The 22942-nt window shown below is 40.8% G+C and overlaps 1 protein-coding gene across 2 annotated transcripts in view; it reads left to right on the forward strand.

Moving 5' to 3' along the window:
- LOC126457813 (probable enoyl-CoA hydratase, mitochondrial) overlaps positions 1-22682 on the forward strand; it is a 50988-nt gene extending 28306 nt beyond the window's left edge. For both annotated transcript variants that reach the window (XM_050094431.1, XM_050094430.1), the window contains exons 6-8: positions 14912-14979; positions 16168-16246; positions 22551-22682. In XM_050094431.1, coding sequence (XP_049950388.1) covers positions 14912-14979; positions 16168-16233 — 134 coding nt within the window. In that variant the 3' untranslated portion in view covers positions 16234-16246; positions 22551-22682. The remainder of the gene's footprint in view (positions 1-14911; positions 14980-16167; positions 16247-22550) is intronic.
- Positions 22683-22942: the final 260 nt, after the last annotated feature.

Raw genomic sequence — 22942 nt, forward strand, 5'->3', positions numbered from 1 at the left:
CTCAATCGAATCTATTTCTAAGTCTCAGGATAGTATTGTGAATGGTGATTGGAAAAGCGTTACTTCCAAAGTAAATTGCTTTTTACCCAAGATGAATTATGTTACGTGTGAGAAAGTTGGATGAATTTCTTGAATCACAGAGTGTTTAAAACTGAACACTTTGAGGACCAGCCACTTGCAAGAATTTTGAGCCTAGAAGGCCAGACATTTATGTTATTATTTTAAATTTACTGGCACATTTGTGTGATGTATCTTAAAGGGGGTATAACACATGCAAAATAGATCAATATTATTTGTGAAAGCTTAGCTTCTCTTGTAACTTATTAATGTTAGAGACCAATATTATATGTGAAAGCTTAGATTTTCTTGTAGCAATATTGTGTATATTAATGTAAACCATTAACTTTTTCTCTTTGTGTGTTCGCACTACGTAACAGTGATCTTGCTATTGGCTGACTATAACACGTGTCCTATGCTCTGAATATTTGCCATCATCGGCTGGCGAGATCACGTGGCATGGGATATGACTGGTTTACAAAAGGACATCGCAATCTCTATTTCAACATTCCAGAAAACTAATGTGCTGTGTTTGGTGCAATTCAAATTCATACTTTCATAATACGAAAATATGCAGTGTATATGTTGCTGCACATCAAAGGTCTTTCCAAAAACTTCTCTCCTTTTTTTTTTCTATCAAAAGTCTTTCCAAAACTTCCACCCTGGGAAGTTCTACGCCAGTGTATAAAACGTTAACCATTCAAAGGAGAGATAAATTTTACAGTTGCAAAGGAAAAATCTACTCTACAGAAAACCTACTGTCACTTGGCACGGAAAAAGTGTGTTTTCGCCCAGGAAAAGTATATTTGTTAAATAGGATATCCAGGAAAAATCCGGGATTTTTTTTTTTTCCTTGTCCATGTATACACCCTATATATGAGTACGTCTGTTTTCCTGTTATTTGTATAATCAATGACGTATTTAACACCCATTTCAAGTCCGAACTTAAACACACATCATCAGATAAGCATGGCTCCATCGCAACTCACCGTTGTTTGACTTGATTACCCGTTAAGATGGACCCTAAAGTTATGTGAGTTACTTCTTTTGTTTTTCTGCTCCTGAAGGTGGGTTTCTTACCAATATTCAGCATCTCTAAATTGTTCTCCAGTATGTATTCAAGTGGTTGCTCACCTCTGCTGTTGGTGTCGTTGCTTCCCCCCACCAGGTTGTGGGCATTGTCATCATAGCCATCCAGCAGTTTTTTATTCAGCTGCAAGCAACTGTATACCACTCTTCAATTTCTGGGAAGGAAGCGCACTGTCCTTGTAAGAAAGGTAAGGTGAGGCCAATACAAATTCTTTTTTGCTCTCACTTTTTATCTTGATGGTCACTAAGTCTGTGGAACGTAAGTTCACCATTGGCATGAATGAAATTCCGTTTTTAGCATAAATGCATGTACTGTGTGCTTTTTAGATTTCTAGCATAAATCAGTTAATCTCCAGTTCCTCCAAGGCCTGATACATTCCCTTTATATAAACAGGTTTCCTAGACATGGACCATATCCACCTCCTGTCTTTCCAGGAGGCAACTCAAGGCTGCAATACTGAGTTGCAGGTTTATCTGCAATACTTTGTCGCCCGCTTCCCAGAGCTGTTGCTCGTGGTATTCTTAACCCTGCTAATAGTACCCTGTGAGAACTCTAAGTATAATTTTAGGTCCTGCTCTTGCGTTTCCTTCAGAGATTTCTCACCAACTTTCTGGTAAATTATCCTCTAGTTATCTGTTGAAACTTTCTGGTTCTGCACCTACACTTTCTTAGACAGTCTGGAGGAACATCCTTAAGTAGTTAGATTGATATTTTAGCATTCTTGAAGAGCTCCTGTGCTGTCTTGATGAGCCTCTTCACCTCCTCCCACAGAGGTATTTTGGGTATGGTTTCCTTCAACCAGTCTACTGTTTGTATCCTCTCACATACAAAGATTAGAGGACCTTTCTCCAAATAAACCATCCTGAATTTGAGGCCCTTACTTGTCTCTTCTCCAGTTGTTTCTGAGAGAGCCTTTTGAAGTATCTTCCGGCTTTGAGGTGATGTTAACAAGAGGATATTCTTGTTTGATTACTGCCACCCAAAAGCAGACACAGCGGTTCTACCTGTATAGCTTTGTTTCCCTGTTTCCTACCTTAGCTTTCTCTGGGATTAGTTATCCTGGTAGCTGGGAGTAAAGGCTCTTCTACTGTTCTCTTATTCTGTGCCTTGGAAGTGAGAGGGGTCTGTTTACACCCTTTGGTCAGATGTAGTCTTTTCTTGGATGTTTTGAGGGCCTTTTAATTCTCTCCATTTGTTCTTCAGAAGCCATTCTTTACCTTCATTCTCTCTCTCTCTCTCTCTCTCTCTCTCTCTCTCTCTCTCTGTGTGTGTGTGTGTGTGTGTGTGTGTGTGTGTGTGTGTGTGTGTGTGTGTGTGTGTGTGTGTGTGTTTTTTACGGGGTGCATTTGTTGAATAGAAGGCTGAGATAATATATAGTCATCAGACGTATTTTCTGTGATGTTTCAGTAGATACTTGAGATTTCATTTTTGCATAGTGTACATGGATTCAGCCCAAAAAAATAGTGCTCATCACGTCTTTCATGCAACGCTCGGTGTTGACAGAAAGCATTGGTTTGTTTCCCATTACAAACAAAACAATTTTAAAAGTAGAATATTATGAGCCCATTTATTAAAATGGTCCCAGATTAGTCTACCGCAATATTAATTTTATCAGTATGTATTAATAACAACACTACAACATTAAGAGTATACAGCAATCAAACAGCAACTCGATAGCCCTAGATGCTGGGCAGTAGCAGTCAGTGCAGGCCAGGCATGTGCTGTCACTGCTGGTTATTCTTGGATTTTTGTCCCTGTTATATATATATCAATAAGACAAATATCGCACTAATCCGGGACTGCTGTGTTGAATGTAGACATTAAATTCTGCTTTAAACATAATTTTGTTTTAAACTGAAGCTTTCCATTGACACTGGGGTCGCATGAAAGATGTGATGAGCCCTATGTGTTCGGGCTGCCTCCAGCTACACAATGCAAAAACTAAATTGTAAATACCTGCTGAAACACTTACATCTACATCTACATCGATACTCCGCAAGCCACCCAACGGTGTGTGGCGGAGGGCACTTTATGTGCCACTGTCATTACCTCCCTTTCCTGTTCCAGTCGCGTATGGTTCGCGGGAAGAACGACTGTCTGAAAGCCTCCGTGCGCGCTCTAATCTCTCTAATTTTACATTCGTGATCTCCTCAGGAGGTATAAGTAGGGGGAAGCAATATATTCGATACCTCATCCAGAAACGCACCCTCTCGAAACCTGGCGAGCAAGCTACACCGCGATGCAGAGCGCCTCTCTTGCAGAGTCTGCCACTTGAGTTTATTAAACATCTCCGTAACGCTATCACGGTTACCAAATAACCCGGTGACGAAACGCGCTGCTCTTCTTTGGATCTTCTCTATCTCCTCCGTCAACCCGACCTGGTACGGATCCCACACTGATGAGCAATACTCAAGTATAGGTCGAACGAGTGTTTTGTAAGCCACCTCCTTTGTTGATGGACTACATTTTCTAAGCACTCTCCCAATGAATCTCAACCTGGTACCCGCCTTACCAACAATTAATTTTATATGATCATTCCACTTCAAATCGTTCCACACGCATACTCCCAGATATTTTACAGACGTAACTGCTACCAGTGTTTGTTCCGCTATCATATAATCGTACAATAAAGGATCCTTCTTTCTATGTATTCGCAATACATTACATTTGTCTATGTTAAGGGTCAGTTGCCACTCCCTGCACCAAGTGCCTATCCGCTGCAGATCTTCCCGCATTTCGCTACAATTTTCTAATGCTGCAACTTCTCTGTATACTACAGCATCATCCGCGAAAAGCCGCATGGAACTTCCGACACTATCTACTAAGTCATTTATATATATTGTGAAAAGCAATGGTCCCATAACACTCCCCTGTGGCACGCCAGAGGTTACTTTAACGTCTGTAGACGTCTCTCCATTGATAACAACATGCTGTGTTCTGTTTGCTAAAAACTCTTCAATCCAGCCACACAGCTGGTCTGATATTCCATAGGCTCTTACTTTATCAGGCGACAGTGCGGAACTGTATCGAACGCCTTCCGGAAGTCAAGAAAAATAGCATCTACCTGGGAGCCTGTATCTAATATTTTCTGGGTCTCATGAACAAATAAGGCGAGTTGGGTCTCACACGATCGCTGTTTCCGGAATCCATGTTGATTCCTACATAGTAGATTCTGGGTTTCCAGAAATGACATGATACGCGAGCAAAAAACGTGTTCTAAAATTCTACAAGAGATCGACGTAAGAGATATACGTCTATAGTTTTGCGCATCTGCTCGACGACCCTTCTTGAAGACTGGGACTATCTGTGCTCTTTTCCAATCATTTGGAACCCTCCATTCCTCTAGAGACTTGCGGTACACGGCTGTTAGAAGGGGGGCAAGTTCTTTCGCGTACTCTGTGTAGAATCGAATTGGTATCCCGTCAGGTCCAGTGGACTTCCCTCTATTGAGTGATTCCAGTTGCTTTTCTATTCCTTGGACACTTATTTCGATGTCAGCCATTTTTATGTTTGTGCGAGGATTTAGAGAAGGAACTGCAGTGCGGTCTTCCTCTGTGAAACAGCTTTGGAAAAAGGTGTTTAGTATTTCAGCTTTATGCGTGTCATCCTCTGTTTCAATGCCATCATCATCCCGTAGTGTCTGGATATGCTGTTTCGAGCCACTTACTGGTTTAACGTAAGACCAGAACTTCCTAGGATTTTCTGTCAAGTCGGTACATAGAATTTTACTTTCGAATTCAATGAACGCTTCACGCATAGCCCTCCTTACGCTAACTTTGACATCGTTTAGCTTCTGTTTGTCTGAGAGGTTTTGGCTGCGTTTAAACTTGGAGTGGAGCTCTCTTTGCTTTCGCAGTAGTTTCCTAACTTTGTTGTTGTACCACGGTGGGTTTTTCCCGTCCCTCACAGTTTTACTCGGCACGTACCTGTCTAAAACGCATTTTACGATTGCCTTGAACTTTTTCCATAAACACTCAACATTGTCAGTGTCGGAACAGAAATTTTCGTTTTGATCTGTTAGGTAGTCTGAAATCTGCCTTCTATTACTCTTGCTAAACAGATAAACCATCCTCCCTTTTTTTATATTCCTATTAACATCTATATTCAGGGATGCTGCAACGGCCTTATGATCACTGATTCCCTGTTCTGTACATACAGAGTCGAAAAGTTCGGGTCTGTTTGTTATCAGTAGGTCCAAGATGTTATCTCCACGAGTCGGTTCTCTGTTTAATTGCTCGAGGTAATTTTCGGATAGTGCACTCGGTATAATGTCACTCGATGTTCTGTCCCTACCACCCGTCCTAAACATCTGAGTGTCCCAGTCTATATCTGGTAAATTGAAATCTCCACCTACGACTATAACATGCTGAGAAAATTTATGTGAAATGTATTCCAAATTTTCTCTCAGTTGTTCTGCCACTAATGCTGCTGAGTCGGGAGGTTGGTAAAAGGAGCCAATTATTAACCTCGTTCGGTTGTTTAGTGTAACCTCCACCCATAATAATTCACAGGAACTATCCACTTCTACTTCACTACAGGATAAACTACTACTAACAGCGACGAACACTCCACCACCGGTTGCATGCAATCTATCCTTTCTAAACACCGTCTGTACCTTTGTAAAAATTTCGGCAGAATTTATCTCTGGCTTAAGCCAGCTTTCTGTGCCTATAACGATTTCAGCTTCGGTGCTTTCTATCAGCACTTGAAGTTCCGGTACTTTACCAACGCAGCTTCAACAGTTGACAATTACAATACCGATTGCTGCTTGGTCTCCGCATGTCCTGACTTTGCCCCGCACCCGTTGAGGCTGTTGCCCTTTCTGTACTTGCCCAAGGCCATCTAACCTAAAAAACCGCCCAGCCCACGCCACACAACCCCTGCTACCCGTGTAGCCGCTTGTTGCGTGTAGTGGACTCCTGACCTATCCAGCGGAACCCGAAACCCCACCACCCTATGGCGCAAGTCGAGGAATCTGCAGCCCACACGGTCGCAGAACCGTCTCAGCCTCTGATTCAGACCCTCCACTCGGCTCTGTACCAAAGGTCCGCAGTCAGTCCTGTCGACGATGCTGCAGATGGTGAGCTCTGCTTTCACCACCACCACCACCTCGTGTATTTCTGAAATGAAACAACATGTGAAAGAATGCAGTTGACCAGGGATGCACCTCTGTTTAGCAGCTCACACAATGGACAAGATTGCATAATCTATAAAGGTCAGTGAATACCACTTTCAACACAGTTAGGTTTCTTAAATGGCACAGGTAATGTTTCTTGTACAGAGACGAAAACTAGAGATACAATTTAGTGATAAAACGTGGTTCTAGTGTGCTAAACACAATTACTAGTGGACTATAGCCCACAGAAACTTGAGTTTGTGCAAGACATCCTGCATGGAAAATGCACTCACAAATAACCAGTAACGTCACATCTGATTAACCTATGTCACCGCCACAGATGTTCAAAGTGCCCACCATTTCCATAAGTACATTACTGTGTTGCACACATAGTAGTGTTTCCACAGATATTGCCGCAGCAGTAATATGTTGTTGCTTGTCCTTGGTGTTGTTGGTGGTTCATGGTACACACACTCTTTCACTGCACTCCCAAGAAAGAAGTCTGATGGTATCATGTCGGGGGATTGGGCTGGACAACTCGTGGGACCTCCCCGTACTAACCACCTATTTGGAAACATTGCATGCATACCTTTCCTGGAAACAAGTAAGTAGTGTGTGGTGCACTCTGGAACCACAGTGATGTGTTTCCAATCCAGTCTATGAGAAGGGGTAGAGTGTCTTGCAGAAATGATGCATATCACTGTCCTGTTAACGTTCCCTGATAAAAATAGGGACCTACAATATGGGTACCACTGATGTGGCACCAAACCTTGCTACCCCACTGTCACTAATGAGCACCACTCCATGTAATAGATTCAAAATTTGTTTCTGTGTACCCTCCCTCAATAGTCCCATCGATTAGTGCCAACTATTATTCTTGCCAAGTTCAGGTCCATTACATTTCGTTAGGACCTTACATCCCATTAGGGCTAGCGAGGTGTATAGCAAATAATTTCCAAACTATATTATTGTTTGTATGTATTATCACCTTGGAACCACTAATTACGACTTTAAACATAGAGTCTGATAAGCACATGCTGTATCTCCACGTGTTGCTGCTGCTGCTACTACTACTACTACTACTACTACTACTACTACTATTATTATTATTATTATTATTATTATTATTATTATTATCTTTCCTTTCTCAGACCTTAGGTCTGGTTCGGAATGAAAGTGACGCGGACCTTGATCAAGCGTCAGTTCCTTTTAACTGTACGGTATATGTTACATTGCGTTTAAGAACTTTCGGGTAATTGAACATGTATCAATAATTACGGATTTCTGAAGTTGTATATATAAGTTTGGATGTAGCTGTATTGCATTGATGTACTGGTGGATATTGCGTGGTATGACTCCTGTAGTTGAAAGTATAATTGGTATAATGTCAACTTTATCCTGATGCCACATGTCCTTGACTTCCTCAGCCAGTTGGATGTATTTTTCAATTTTTTCTCCTGTTTTCTTCTGTATATTTGCTGTATTGGGTATGGATATTTCAATTAGTTGTGTTAATTTCTTCTTTTTATTGGTGAGTATGATGTCAGGTTTGTTATGTGGCGTTGTTTTATCTGTTATAATGGTTCTGTTCCAGTATAATTTGTATTCATCATTCTCCAGTACATTTTGTGGTGTATACTTGTATGTAGGAACGTGTTGTTTTAAAAGTTTATGTTGTAAGGCAAGCTGTTGATGTATTATTTTTGCGACGTTGTCATGTCTTCTGGGGTATTCTGTATTTGCTAGTATTGTACATCCGCTTGTGATGTGATCTACTGTTTCTATTTGTTGTTTGCAAAGTCTGCATTTATCTGTTGTGGTATTGGGATCTTTAATAATATGCTTGCTGTAATATCTGGTGTTTATTGTTTGATCCTGTATTGCAATCATGAATCCTTCTGTCTCACTGTATATATTGCCTCTTTTTAGCCATGTGTTGGATGCGTCTTGATCGATGTGTGGCTGTGTTAGATGATACGGGTGCTTGCCATGTAGTGTTTTCTTTTTCCAATTTACTTTCTTTGTATCTGTTGATGTTATGTGATCTAAAGGGTTGTAGAGGTGGTTATGAAATTGTAGTGGTGTAGCCGATGCCGATGTATTTATGTGGGTGATTGCTTTGTGTATTTTGCTAGTTTCTGCTCGTTCTAGAAAGAATTTTCTTAAATTGTCTACCTGTCCATAATGTAGGTTTTTTATGTCGATAAATCCCCTTCCTCCTTCCTTTCTGCTTAATGTGAATCTTTCTGTTGCTGAATGTATGTGATGTATTCTATATTTGTGGCATTGTGATCGTGTAAGTGTATTGAGTGCTTCTAGGTCTGTGTTACTCCATTTCACTACTCCAAATGAGTAGGTCAATATTGGTATAGCATAGGTATTTATAGCTTTTGTCTTGTTTCTTGCTGTCAATTCTGTTTTCAGTATTTTTGTTAGTCTTTGTCTATATTTTTCTTTTAGCTCTTCCTTAATATTTCTATCATCTATTCCTATTTTTTTGTCTGTATCCTAGATATTTATAGGTATCTGTTTTTTCCATCGTTTCTATGCAGTCGCTGTGGTTATCCAATATGTAATCTTCTTGTTTAGTGTGTTTTCCCTTGACTATGCTATTTTTCTTACATTTGTCTGTTCCAAAAGCCATATTTATATCATTGCTAAATACTTCTGTTATCTTTAGTAATTGGTTGAGTTGTTGATTTGTTGCTGCCAGTAGTTTTACATCATCCATGTATAGCAAATGTGTGATTTTGTGTGGGTATGTTCCAGTAATATTGTAACCATAATTTGTATTATTTAGCATGTTGGATAGTGGGTTCAGAGCAAGGCAGAACCAGAAAGGACTTAATGAATCTCCTTCGTATATTCCACGCTTAATCTGTATTGGCTGTGATGTGATATTATTTGAATTTGTTTGGATATTAAGTGTAGTTTTCCAGTTTTTCATTACTATGTTTAGGAACTGTATCAATTTAGGATCTACTTTATATATTTCCAATATTTCTAGTAACCATGAGTGGGGTACACTATCAAAAGCTTTTTGGTAATCGATGTATGCGTAGTGTAGCGACCTTTGTTTAGTTTTAGCTTGATATGTCACCTCTGCATCTATTATCAGTTGCTCTTTACATCCTCGTGCTCCTTTGCAACAGCCTTTTTGTTCTTCATTTATAATTTTGTTCTGTGTTGTATGTGTCACTAGTTTCTGTTTAATGACTGAAGTTAATATTTTGTATATTGTTGGTAGTCATGTTATGGGGCGATATTTAGCTGGGTTCGCTGTGTCTGCTTGATCTTTAGGTTTCAGATACGTTATTCCATGTGTAAGTGTATCAGGGAATGTGTATGGGTCTGCAATGTAACTGTTAAATAATTTAGTTAGATGTGAATGTGTTGCGGTGAACTTCTTTAACCAGAAATTTGCTATTTTATCATTGTTGATCGTGTTAGGACAGCAACCAGCCACAAATTTACTTTGAGTTCCTTTATTCAAAGGAAACCGTTACCGGTTTCGAATCGTTGCGATTCATCATCAGCCGGTTTACACGCTTTCTTTCTACATTTGGTGTGTTTTTTACAGATTAATTGTCGTGAAACGTCGGTTTCGAGTGATTGTTTCTATAACGTTCATCCAATCGATGTAAATGCATTCCCACTGCATCCTCGTTGTTGCACACGTAATAGTTCTCACTGTACACTTTAGATTTGTCACTGAGTTCATTCCAACCACACACCACATGTTTTGGTACATACAAAGAGCTCTTTGTATGTACCAAAACATGTGGTGCGTGGTTGGAATGAACTCAGTGACAAATCTAAAGTGTACAGTGAGAACTATTACGTGTGCAACAACGAGGATGCAGTGGGAATGCATTTACATCGATTGGATGAACGTTATAGAAACAATCACTCGAAACCGACGTTTCACGACAATTAATCTGTAAAAAACACACCAAATGTAGAAAGAAAGCGTGTAAACCGTCTGATGATGAATCGCAACGATTCGAAACCGGTAACGGTTTCCTTTGAATAAAGGAACTCAAAGTAAATTTGTGGCTGGTTGCTGTCCTAACACGATCAACATTTGTCTTCAAAAACAGCCACGGTCTCCAAAATGTCATCATATGACAAAATTGTATTTTATCATTTCCAGGGGCTTTCCAATTGTGAGTAGAATTAATTGCTTGGGTGACTTCATGTTGCAAAATTGTCACTTCAGGCATTTGTGGTATCATCTTGTATGTGTCTGTTTCTGCTTGTATCCACCGTGCATGCCTGTTATTATTATTATTATTATTATTATTATTATTGAAACATCATGTCCATTATCATGCGTGAAAAAGTGTAATCTGAAAATGAACATTTCACAATTAGCAGTGTCAGGATGAATCGAGAAGAACAAAACCTGTAATAGTGGTGATGTGCGGAAGGTGGAACAGCCCACTGTAACTCAGCACATGTTTATACAATATGTGCTATTCACCAGACAGTGACTAGTTGCTAGCAGAATAATGTGCCCATGACTACCTCCTGTACATTCATACACACATCATAGTTTCTTGTACAGCACGCACAAACGATAAATATGTGGATATGCTTCTGGTACTTGGTGCGTTCAATAAATGGGTTGGTGTTGCTGTTTGTGAATATGCTCCTAGGTATCCTGGTTTATGTCATCCAGATAAAAATGTGGTTTGTTGTCTTGAGCTTTGCCTTCAGGAGACAAGTTTTCTTCTTCCACCTTCACGTGACAGTGTTTATTTGGCCTTGCCATGCTCCATCTACTGAGGAAGCTATTTTGGAGGTCATACATCAGGAACCCCAGCAAAATACACATAGTGTAGCAACAAAGCTGCATGACTCACATCGCATGGTCATTGACGTGCTGCACAGACATGGGCTGCACCCCTATCATAATTCTTTAGCACAACAACTGGATCCTGTAGACTGCCATCTCTGGACACAATTCTGTGAAGGGTTCCAACAAAAGGAACCCACCGAAAACTTCATAAACATTGTAATATGGTCAAATGAAGCACTATTCACTCATGAGGGTATCTTCAGTATGCTCAATGTCCACCATTGGTGTGACATTAACCCGCATGTTACCCATGACCGTGGATATCAAGTTAATTTTGGTGTCAGTATCTGGGTCAGAATATTGGGAGGTAGTAGTTTTGGTCCCTGCTTGTTGCCTGACTGGGTGACTGCACAAAGGTATTCCTCTCAAGCTATTTGCCTGACACTTTGAAAGATGTTCCACTTCATGTTTGGCAGAGATTATGGTTCCAACATTATGGTGCATCTCTAAACTTTGGAATTAATGTGTGACGGTATTTAGACAGAACATTTCCAGGGAAATGGCATGAATAATAAGGTCCAGTTGATGGCCTCTGCGTTCACCTGAAATCCCATGGATTTCTTCCTGTGGGTATACTTTAAGGAGCATGTGTATTTTACTCCACATTAATAGTGCATGTTCATGCTGCTCTTGTATCTGTGGATGCAGCAACGTCGCAAAAAGTACGGAGCTGTATGACCCAGTGGGTCACACAGTGTTGAGTCATGCAGCATGTCGCACTATTTCGGACCTGCAGGAGGTCACTGTGAGCATCTGCTTAAAGGACAATGTATTCTTTTGTAAAGTCATGAAGTAATTAATACTGACATTATTATTGTCACTGGTTGCTAATGCGTTACATCTGAGCAGACGTACTAAGAAGAAGAAGAAGAAGAGGTCACTGTGAGCATCTGCTTAAAGGACAATGTATTCTTTTGTAAAGTCATGAAGTAATTAATATTGACATTATTATTGTCACTGGTTGCTAATGCGTTACATCTGAGCAGACGTACTAAGAAGAAGAAGAAGACACCATCTGAACAGGCCTTGAAGGCCCAATGGTGCCGACCAGCTGCTGTGTTATCCTCAGCCCTCAGACATCACCGGATGCGGATACGGAGGGACATGTGGTCAGCACACAGCTCTTGGCCATTGTCAGTTCTCATGACCGGTGCCGCTACTTCTCAGTGAAGTAGCTACTCAATTGGTCTCACAAGGGCCAAGTGCACCCCACTTGCCCACACCACTCGACAGACCTGGGTGGTGACCCATCCAAGTGCTAGTCAAACCTGACAGTTCTTAACTTCAGTGATATGACGGGAACTGGTGTTACCATTGCAGCAAGGCCATTGGCTGAGCGGATGTACTGCCTCTAGTATAAGTGATTAGATGTTGGTTTATTTAACTGTGCAGTCATCTTTAGCATTTTGAAATTGATATTGTTTCTGTAGTTACTCTGTCCTATGACAGGTCATTTGTTTCAACTGTCTATTTCTGACTTGTCTGACCATGGTTTTCTTATGTTCACTGTTACAAAAGACTGCGCTATGTAAATGTTGGATAAGTGTGGCTTAAGAATTGGTGTATAATGAAATTAGCAAAAAAAAACAAATTCACCTCAACCCAGAATCAAACTCTAGACTTCCTGCATGCTAACCCAAAATGCTATCCACTGCACCAACTGCACAGATGTAGTTACCATTCATGTGATTACAGTGTTGTCGGATTTCCAATCTTTAACAGACATGTACTACCAGAAATACGCACAGGACAAAATTTTGTGACACAAAGTTTTGTATTGCTGGTTTCTTCATCGTGTGTGTGTGTGTGTGTGTGTGTGTGTGTGTGTGTGTGTGTGTGTGTGTGTGTGTGTGTGCAGTTTTATTATTTCCTGTTTCACTGTTCATTAAAAAAACTGATTCTTTCCTTAACACAACACCATAATGTTAGTTTCTTTTCAAATTAACATGCATCGTCTTTTCCCCCTCTTTCCCTCTTTCCTAATGAAGCAACCGTGGGTTGCGAAAGCTTGAATTTTGTGTGTGTGTGTTTGTGTTTGTGTGTCTATCAACATACCAACGCTTTTGTTTGGTAAGTTACATCATCTTTGTTTTTAGATATAACATGCATTATAGGTTTATATACAAATATTTATCTATTAAATACAGTCATCGAAGTTGTCTCAATAGTGTGTGGCTTCATTGACCACCTCCTGTCACTTCTAACTACATTACACGTTGAGCAGTACCTCTCTGCATCTACAATATTGACAGGCACCCAAAACTTTTTAGCTGGGTCTTGTGTTATGTGTTTACATAGCTTCTGTAAATTTTTCATAGCAGCAGATATCAGACATTTTTTTGCAGATGCTTTCTGTGCCTCATGTTGGAATGTGTCAAAATAAGTTATAGTGCCCGTTGAAAAACAACCTTCAGCATTCCTTTTTAATTGTAATTTGATACTCTAAAGCCCCTCTCCCCCTCCCCCCTCCAACAAATGTACAAATAGGTAAATCATTCCTTCTAGTGTTGTAATGAAACTGACAATGCTAGCACATGTCACTTACAAATTTTACTCTTTAAGAAGGCTAAATCTGATGCAGCTTCATTTTTTAAAATGATCAAGAATGAGCACAATAACAGCAGTTTGGTTTTCCAATGATCTGAAAAATTCAATGATTAGTGCTTTTAATGTGTTTTTCCAAATTGTCCACCTCCCATTTGAGTTTCACTTTACATAAGCAACACGTAAAAGAATTTTTGTTGGAATAGAAAAGCCTTCTTCATTCAGATAGGCATTGCAAATTGAATTTATGCCTACCTGTTTTTTAGCATACTACAACCACTTGGCAACGTTCATGAATTAACAAAACATTACACTGTTACAGTTAATTGTGTGATACCATACCCATGTGACTAAATTACAAAGGAATAGATAGAAGAAAAGAAAAAAGAAAGAAAAAATTGTAGTGTTACTCATATTTTAGAAACTCTTATTCCTTAATTACAAAAAGTAAAGAGTAATGAATATAGCAGCAGATAGAGGAAAACAGCCTTTCCAGACCTGAAGCAACAGATGTATGTTTGCCACTTTCTTAACGAACATTTCCGTGTTTAATGCTGAAATATACCAATTTCACATATTATTGCACTTTGAAATTGACCAAAAACATAACACACCATATCCAGGTAGTGTTGGCGTAACCATTTTTTACGCTTTCAAAACATTTTGCATTTATATCTTGTGCAAAGTTCACATTGCTCTAATTATTAATCATACATAATTTCCTCCAACATGATTATATTATGACATAACATTAGCTGATTGCAAGTTGATTAATTGTGATAGAAGAATGCAGATACAGTTTTGATAGTCATTTTCTTCCTATCTTAATGATTATCACTGAGTAACTCTTTGAAACCAGCAGATTTTTATATATGTTCAAAGCAGTTTTGTGTATATGACTGTTTTATGACAAAGATGACGAGATCAATAAAGATAGCCAATTAGAGAAACTTAGTTGATTACATTTGTCTGGACTAATTAATTTTATTAGATACCAGTAATGCTGGCATTGTAAAAGTGATGAGTGTTATCTTTCATCACTACCTTTCATCATTGTACTATCTGTTTTGAGCTATTACTTCAATCATCGTCTATTATTTGTCAGTTTGATAATGGTTGTGAACGCTTTAGTGTGTGTGTGTGTGTGTGTGTGTGTGTGTGTGTGTGTGTGTGTCATGTATTATGCGTCATGTAATTCACAAAGGAGACTATTAGTCTTTAATAAGTTTCCTTTTCCTTCTAGCTTACGAAACTACCCTCCAGGAAGGACTTCATTTTGAGAAAAGGACATTCCATGCAACATTTGCAACTGTAAGTATCAAATATGTTGAACAGAAACTATACTCTGCATGTTATATCATGCTGCAGCTTACAGAACAGCCTTTAAGTAGAAACTAATGTTCTGAGCTAAAGACTAGCTCTCCAGAATGAAAGATGTCACGAACTTCTGTAGTGTCTTTTGAAAGAATAGTAGTCAAAAGGATAAACTATGGAAGTAAGTTGTAATAGGAAAACGGAAATAAAAAAAAAGCTAAAGGACTTTATTTTTAGATATAACATTACAGAAAGTGAAGGTAAGGAAAATAGGAGCCACAAAGTAAAAGATTATACAACTTTGTGTCACTCATAACCTTAACAGGTACAGTTGTGGCTGTCAAGAGTGCTACAACACATTTCACAAAGGCATTACTAGTTTGAAATGAAGTTACATGGGAAAAGTCGGAGTGCACATTGACAATAGAGTTAATTGTTTGAGGACTGGTGTGGAAGATTGTGTTCTTAATCAGTCCCCATGAAATCACATGGAGGTGGATGGAGGATAATTAGTTGGCTCAAGGCCAGCATAAGCCAATTTCAGTTTTTGAGAATATTGTAAAACAAAAACTTGACTGTTAGACCATTAATCAACAACCACACAATACTTGGAAAGTGAGTGTGATTGGCTTCATTCATGTTAACTGATACTCATGTATTTTAACTTGTAGCTAAAACAATCTTGATGGAAATTATTTAACTCAGATGGGCAAAGGACACATCTCTAGTGACTTAAGTAGAGATATTCTAAAAATGTTCCTTTTGCTGCTCCTGAAGTTAACCAGAAATATTAAACATCAAAGCCCTGTGTCTGTTAATATCTGTTTTACATTTTTGGTAAGTTAAGAAATTCGTGACAGCATTTTTACTTATGGACCCCTTTTCTGTAATACATGTTGAAACTATAATTGAGAGATACAGTAGGAACCAGATACTACATGAGGGTGAAACATTTGCCTAATTTGTATGGAAGAATATGAACTTAATTAGCTACACACTTAAAAGGAGCAGACCAAAATAGATTTGCATTGTTCACAATTATATACTGAGACTTGTTAAATTCACTATATTACTCTTTGGTTTTGTGTGGATATATCAGAGATAAGAGTAAATGTAGTTCTGCAACAGCACAAAAGATTGCTGAATTCAGAAATAAATAACTTACTTGTATTTCTTTCATTGCAGGCTGACCGTAAAGAAGGAATGACAGCTTTTGTTGAAAAGCGCCCTCCAAAGTTCACAAATAACTAAGCTGATATAAAAGGTGTGTAAATTAACAGATTTCTTTTCATATCTATATTGTAGTATTGGTGGAACACAGTGGAAAACTGTTGGTGTCATCCGTTAACAAACACACACCAAATTGTACAGACTGCAGTTTATTCATAATATTCTTGCCTAGAATTGATTGGATATACTGACCACTAAATTAATGTGGTTGATCTTGATCACCTGAAAGCATGAGAAACCACAAGTACCCCAAGAGGGCCCACCGCTCTTTTATGGTACATGTGGTGCATGCATGGGGCCCAAGCTATTGCAGCCTCTCTTCTCTTCCAGGCTGCATTCCCTTCACCATATCCACTCCTTTCCATTCTGGCTCAAACTCCCTCCTGTCCCCCACTCCCCTTTCTCGACCTGACTATTCCCTTAGTTCTGCTATTCCTTTACTGTCTTATCACACATTTCCACTCTCCCACCCCCCTTTTTCTCACTTCTTGGGGCTGTTGTACTACTATCCTCCAATGGAACTGTAATAGCTACTATTGTCTCCTGGTTTTTCTCTACTCTGTAGCTTGTCATATTGCAGAAATTTCATTTTCAGGATACTCATTCACCAACTCTTCATGGCTTCCTAGCCTTCAGCAAAAACTGGGTCAGCCCTTTGCGGGCCTCCACATCCGTATGTTGGTCTGCATGGACAGTGTTAGTTCTACATCTACATCTACATCGATACTCCGCAAGCCACCCAACGGTGTGTGGCGGAGGGCACTTTACGTGCCACTGTCATTACCTCCCTTTCCTGTTGCAGTCGCGTATGGTTCGCGGGAAGAACGACTGTCTGAAAGCCTCCGTGCGCGCTCTAATCTCTCTAATTTTACATTCGTGATCTCCTCGGGACGTATAAGTAGGGGGAAGCAATATATTCGATACCTCATCCAGAAACGCACCCTCTCGAAACCTGGCGAGCAAGCTACACCGCGATGCAGAGCGCCTCTCTTGCAGAGTCTGCCACTTGAGTTTATTAAACATCTCCGTAACGCTATCACGGTTACCAAATAACCCGGTGACGAAACGCGCTGCTCTTCTTTGGATCTGCTCTATCTCCTCCGTCAAACCGATCTGGTACGGATCCCACACTGATGAGCGATACTCAAGTATAGGTCGAACGAGTGTTTTGTAAGCCACCTCCTTTGTTGATGGACTACATTTTCTAAGCACTCTCCCAATGAATCTCAACCTGGTACCTGCCTTACCAACGATTAATTTTATATGATCATTCCACTTCAAATCGTTCCGCACGCATACTCCCAGATATTTTACAGACGTAACTGCTACCAGTGTTTGTTCCGCTATCATATAATCATACAATAAAGGATCCTTCTTTCTATGTATTCGCAATACATTACATTTGTCTATGTTAAGGGTCAGTTGCCACTCCCTGCACCAAGTGCCTATCCGCTGCAGATCTTCCTGCATTTCCTGGGGTCTTCTTCAAACCATACAGGAAGCAGTGGCTGGATCCATTTAGACTCTGTGGTAATGATATAGAATCTTTACCTTCCCCCAGACTTGCCTCCAGACCTTCTTTACCTCTTTTGACAGATCCCTCACCCCCCCCCCCCCCCTCCCTTCCATGTCCTTGTAGATTTTAACACCCATAATGCTCTGTGGGGTGGTAATGCGACCACTGACTGGGGCAGGATTGTTGTAGACCTGCTGTCAGGGCTTGATCTCTGCCTCCTCAACCTGGAGCTCCCACATCCTTTAGTGTGGTGTGCGGTACTTTCTCAGCCATCTGTAGCCCTGGATTTCTCCCCTGCATTCAATGGGGAGTTTGACGATTTGTGTGTTGTCTTACCTTTTCTTCAGCATCACTCACCTGAATGTCCTTCCAGGTAGGTCTTTACTAATGCAGTTTGGGATGCCTTTTCCTTGACTGCCATCCCAACTGCTTCACCACACAGCAGCGTTGATAAGTCCATACAATGTTTGATCAGTGCCATCCTTTCGGCAGCTGCCTCAGCGAGTCCCTCTTCCTCAGATTCTCCTCAATGGCCAAACCCTGAAATTGCTGTGGCTATTAAAGACAGTCGTCATGCCCTTCAGCACTACAAACAGCACCCATCTCTCGACCACCTCCTGATCTGTAAACAGCTTGTGTCCAGGCCTGTTATCTTATTAAACGCCAGAAACGGATTTGTTGGGAACAATATGTCACTGCCATAGACTCATATACTCCATCTTTGCAGGTGTGGGCAAAGATCAGGTGCACTTTTGGTTGCCATTATCGTGCAGGCATCCTGGGAATTTCCCTGAATGGTGTTATCCTCACCAGCCCAGACTCTGTGACTGAGCATTTTGCTTGGCATTTCGTCCAGGACTCAGCATTGGTCCACATCCACAGGCATTTTGTCTCCTCAGACACCATCAGGAAAGTCTCCCTTTATGTTATGTTCCCTGTCACCTGGCGGCTTATAACGCCCTGTTTAGTGAGTGGGAATTCACCAACACCCTTGCTTCCTGCCCCGACATGGCTCATGGACTGGACTAGGTGTGCAACCAAATGCTTCAGTATTTATCAGTGGCTAACAAACCTCATAGACTTGCCTTTATGAACCATCTATAAAGCAATGGGAATTCCCTTCCCAGTGGTGAAAGTGTCATTATTCCAGTTTTGCAGTCGTGTAAACTGCCTCTTCAGATGGAGTGCTATCATCTGATCAGTTTAACCAATGGCCTCTGCAAGTTACTAGACTGTATGGCAAGTCGAAGGCTGTAGTGGATCCTTGAATGCCAGGATCTGTTGGCTTAGACCGAGGGTGGTTTTTGCGGAGGCCACTCTACTGCAGGTAATTTGGACCACCTGGAGTCTGCTATCCAGACAGGTTTTGCCCAGCATCAACACCTTGTAGCAGTCTACTTTGATTTGCATAAAGCACATGGCCCACATGGCATCACCACATCCGTCCACGAGTGGGACATCCATGGCCCACTCCATATTTTTATCCAGAAATTTCTTTCTTGTAACACTTTGCAGGTATAGCCTCCCATAGCACTTCTCCTCTGCCGGGAAATGGGGCTCTGCGCAGTTCTGTTTTGAATGTCCCGTTCTTTTTAGTGGCTATCAGTGGTCTGGTGGCAGCTGTGGGACCAATGGTATTCTCCTCTTTGTATGCTGATGATTTTTGCGTTTCTTGTTGTTCGTCCGCAATGCCCTGGGCATTGCTAAACGCAGACTGCAGGGGGCAGTACACCAAACGCAACCATAGGCTGTCACTCATGGCTTCCATTTTTTGGCTGCCAAGACATGTGTTATGCATTTCTGTCATCGCTGTACACTGCATTTTTTTTTTTTTTTTTTTTTTTTTTTTTTTTTTTTTTTTTTTTTTTTTTTTACTGGTCTTTGATGCTCGATTGACATGGCTTCCCCATCTTCAACTAAATAAAATATGTTGGTCATACTTCAGTGCTCTTCGCTTTCTCAGCAGTACCAACTGGGATGCAAACTACTCTACTCTGTTACAGCTCGACAAAGCAATGGTCCAGTCCCATCTTGATTATGGGAGTCTCACATGTGGTTCAGCATCACCTTCGACGTGACAGATGCTAGAGGCAATACACCATTGTGGGGTATGACTGGCAACTTACACCTTTCAGAATTTCCCTGTGATCAGCCTCCTAGTGGAGGCAGATGTTTCGCTACAGTGTGTTCTGTGCCAACAACAGTTGATCTTTTATGCATTACATAATGCATCCACTGCTCCCTAGAGCACCCAAACTACTGTTCCCTTTTTCCAGATAGAGATCTGCCTTCAGCAATAGCTGACCAGGTCTGGGGTTAGTTTCCATCCACAGCTGGACCCTTTTTTAAAAACTTCAGCTTTCCGCTGTACCACCTCTTCTCTGGGCCTGCTCACATACCCCTCCTTGGTGCACCCTTCGTCCACAGCTCTGTCTTGACCTATAACAAGGTTGAAAGACTCAGTTCTGCCTGAGGCCCTCCACTGCCAATTCACCTCCATTCCTATACGTGCGGCTTGATGGTTGCTGGTTGCACTGGCTTTGCATATGTTCACGCAGTATGTAATGAATTCTGCTCCTTGCCGGATGGCTGCAATGGTTTCACTGTGAAGTTAGTAACCATCTCTCAAATTCTTCAGCATATCTTTTCCTGCTCTGCTGAGACCTTTCTAACCTGTAGCGACTCATTGAACAGTTTACAAGCTCTTGACCAATGTTACCCTTCCTATCCCTTGATCCTGACAATCCAGGATTGCCTTTTCGCTCTCAAACAATGTCAACACTCGGTGGTCTTTGTCTGGACTGTTGGTCATGTTGGGATTCTGGGGATGAACTCACTGATAGGCTGGCAAAATTGGATACTGGCAAGTTGCCTTTTGAGATTGGTGTTTTGCCACTGGTATTCAGTTGATATTATGCTGTCAAGTGCTAAGTATGTGGAATACAGAATGGTATACTCTGTCGTTGCTGAACAAACTACAGGTGATAAAGGGGGGCCATGAATTTGTGGAGGTCTTCCATGCAGGTATTTCGCAAGGATCTGCCCCATGGTCATTGTGCTGCTTGTTTGTTCCACATTTTGGTGAATGTCCTAACATACTGTCCCTACAGCGGACTCTTACTCTTTGTGACTCTGTACCCCTGGTGTTAGCAGATGATGCCTCAGTGACTGATCTGGTTTTACAGTTTATTTGTGAAGGAGATTTTTATCTCACTCTCAAAGGGAGAGCGCCTCTGCCTTGTCTGCCCATTTAGACATTGGCAGGATGCCCTGTTGCCTCCTCTGCCCAGACTAGGCAATGGCTGTCTGGGCTTTGGAGGCTTGCCCCAAACCTCATCCTGCCTGTTCGTTTACTCATCTGATTTGGTGTTATGCCTCTGTTTTCCTACACTTCTCTCACCCTGTCCATGTTGCCGCTGTGTCCATGTCGCTAGTCTTTACTGTGTATCATTGGGTGGGGCACCTCTGGTAAGTGTTGGGGGTGTGTCCCCCATCACATTGTCTGCCTTTGAGGGCCTCCAGCTGCCCTCTGGATGGGGCACCTCACCCACCTTTCTTCCTTTCCCACTTTTCTTCTTTCTTGTTCTTTTCTTTAGGCGATGTTGACCTTCAGCAGACCCTGGCGTGTTCTTTCCTTTGGCTTTGCACACTAGGGCCTTCTTTGATGTACAGTTTCAATGACTTGCCTGTTCCAGGTAGGAGGGACTGAAAACCTCATAGTTCAGTCCCTTTAAACCTTAAGCCAACCAACCAACCAGATCTCTGATACCATATCCTTTCAAAGTTGTATCGTGAGCACCACACTTACTAACCAGTTGTCAAGAGTTGTCTGTTGCATTATCCAGTAGCACTCTGGTTTAAATAACTGAACCTCATCCATTGCCAGAGTGAATTCTCTCTCATTGTGCATCGAAATGTGGAATACCTTCCTCAGAGGTCATCCCACCTCTCACAAAGTGGTATTGTACCATGTAACCAATCAGCAAAATTGTTTTGCCTGTCATCTTGCCTCTGGGTCATGTCTGTTTGAAAGGCCTGGGTCCAAATCCTGTTTCATGCCCACAGTTGCCACATGTTGTTTGGATCATGTCACTGGTAGAACATATCCAATCAGAAGAAAAGATACCAATGAAAGCAGACAAATAACATAATACCTGCCACCTGTGCATCCATGTTAGTGCATCCATGTTAGTGCATCCATGTTAGTGCATCCATGTTAGTGCATCCATGTTAGTGCATCCATGTTAGTGCATCCATGTTAGTGCATCCATGTTAGTGCATCCATGTTAGTGCATCCATGTTAGTGCATCCATGTTAGTGCATCCATGTTAAATAGCTGTCCAACTGAGATTGTCCACCCAGTGCAACAAAATGGTTCAAAGCACAGTGTGGTTGACATAGATGACCTATGGCCTCTGTAACCTCTCTGCAACACTAGCTATCCTTCGGTCCTCCCTTGTTCATTTATCTCCACACCAATCTCAGGCCCTGTTTCCACCTATCATCAATCTCCTTGACAGACTGTTTCATCCTGCCCTACTTCCTACCGCCTCCTATCTCCTTTTGTTTCAGTTTATAGTCATATGCATCTATAGATTTTCATGTATACTGTTCTCTGTGGTCCTACACTATTATATACTTCTCCATTAATTGCCACCTTCTGCCTGCGTGACGACAGCCTTCCTGTGGTTTGCCTTATTTCTATTCCTCCCTCATTTTCTCTTGCCCTCTGTTTCATTACTGCGTTCTTGTTCATTTCACTACTCCACCACATTTTTATGTGCTTCATTTAATTAAAATAACCTTTTTTGTATTGTTTCAGAGCTTTTTGATGTCACCTGACTGCTGAAGACTGTTGAGAATGGTTATGAGGAACTTTATGCAAGAAATATATTTTTATACTTTTGTAATTGATTAATCAACTGTCAGTTATGAAATAAAATCCTTTCACCATTATGTCTTTTATAATTCAAATACGTACCTTCAGACATGGATTTAATTCATTTTTCTTATGTTATACCAATTCCTTAATTTTCAGAAATAATTTGGAATATGCTTTTTAACATTGAAGAACATGGTTCACAGAAAATAGGTATCGGTTGTGTACTCTTGTCTTCCTTCTTGATATTTCTTATTCTTTCTCCACAGTTATAGAAATTTTACCTTTTAATTGTTGAATTTAATTTATTGTTCTCTTTAAAACTCTTTGCATAG

The sequence above is a fragment of the Schistocerca serialis genome, chromosome 2 (assembly GCF_023864345.2).
Source record: "Schistocerca serialis cubense isolate TAMUIC-IGC-003099 chromosome 2, iqSchSeri2.2, whole genome shotgun sequence".
In the NCBI taxonomy this organism is placed as follows: domain Eukaryota; kingdom Metazoa; phylum Arthropoda; class Insecta; order Orthoptera; family Acrididae; genus Schistocerca; species Schistocerca serialis.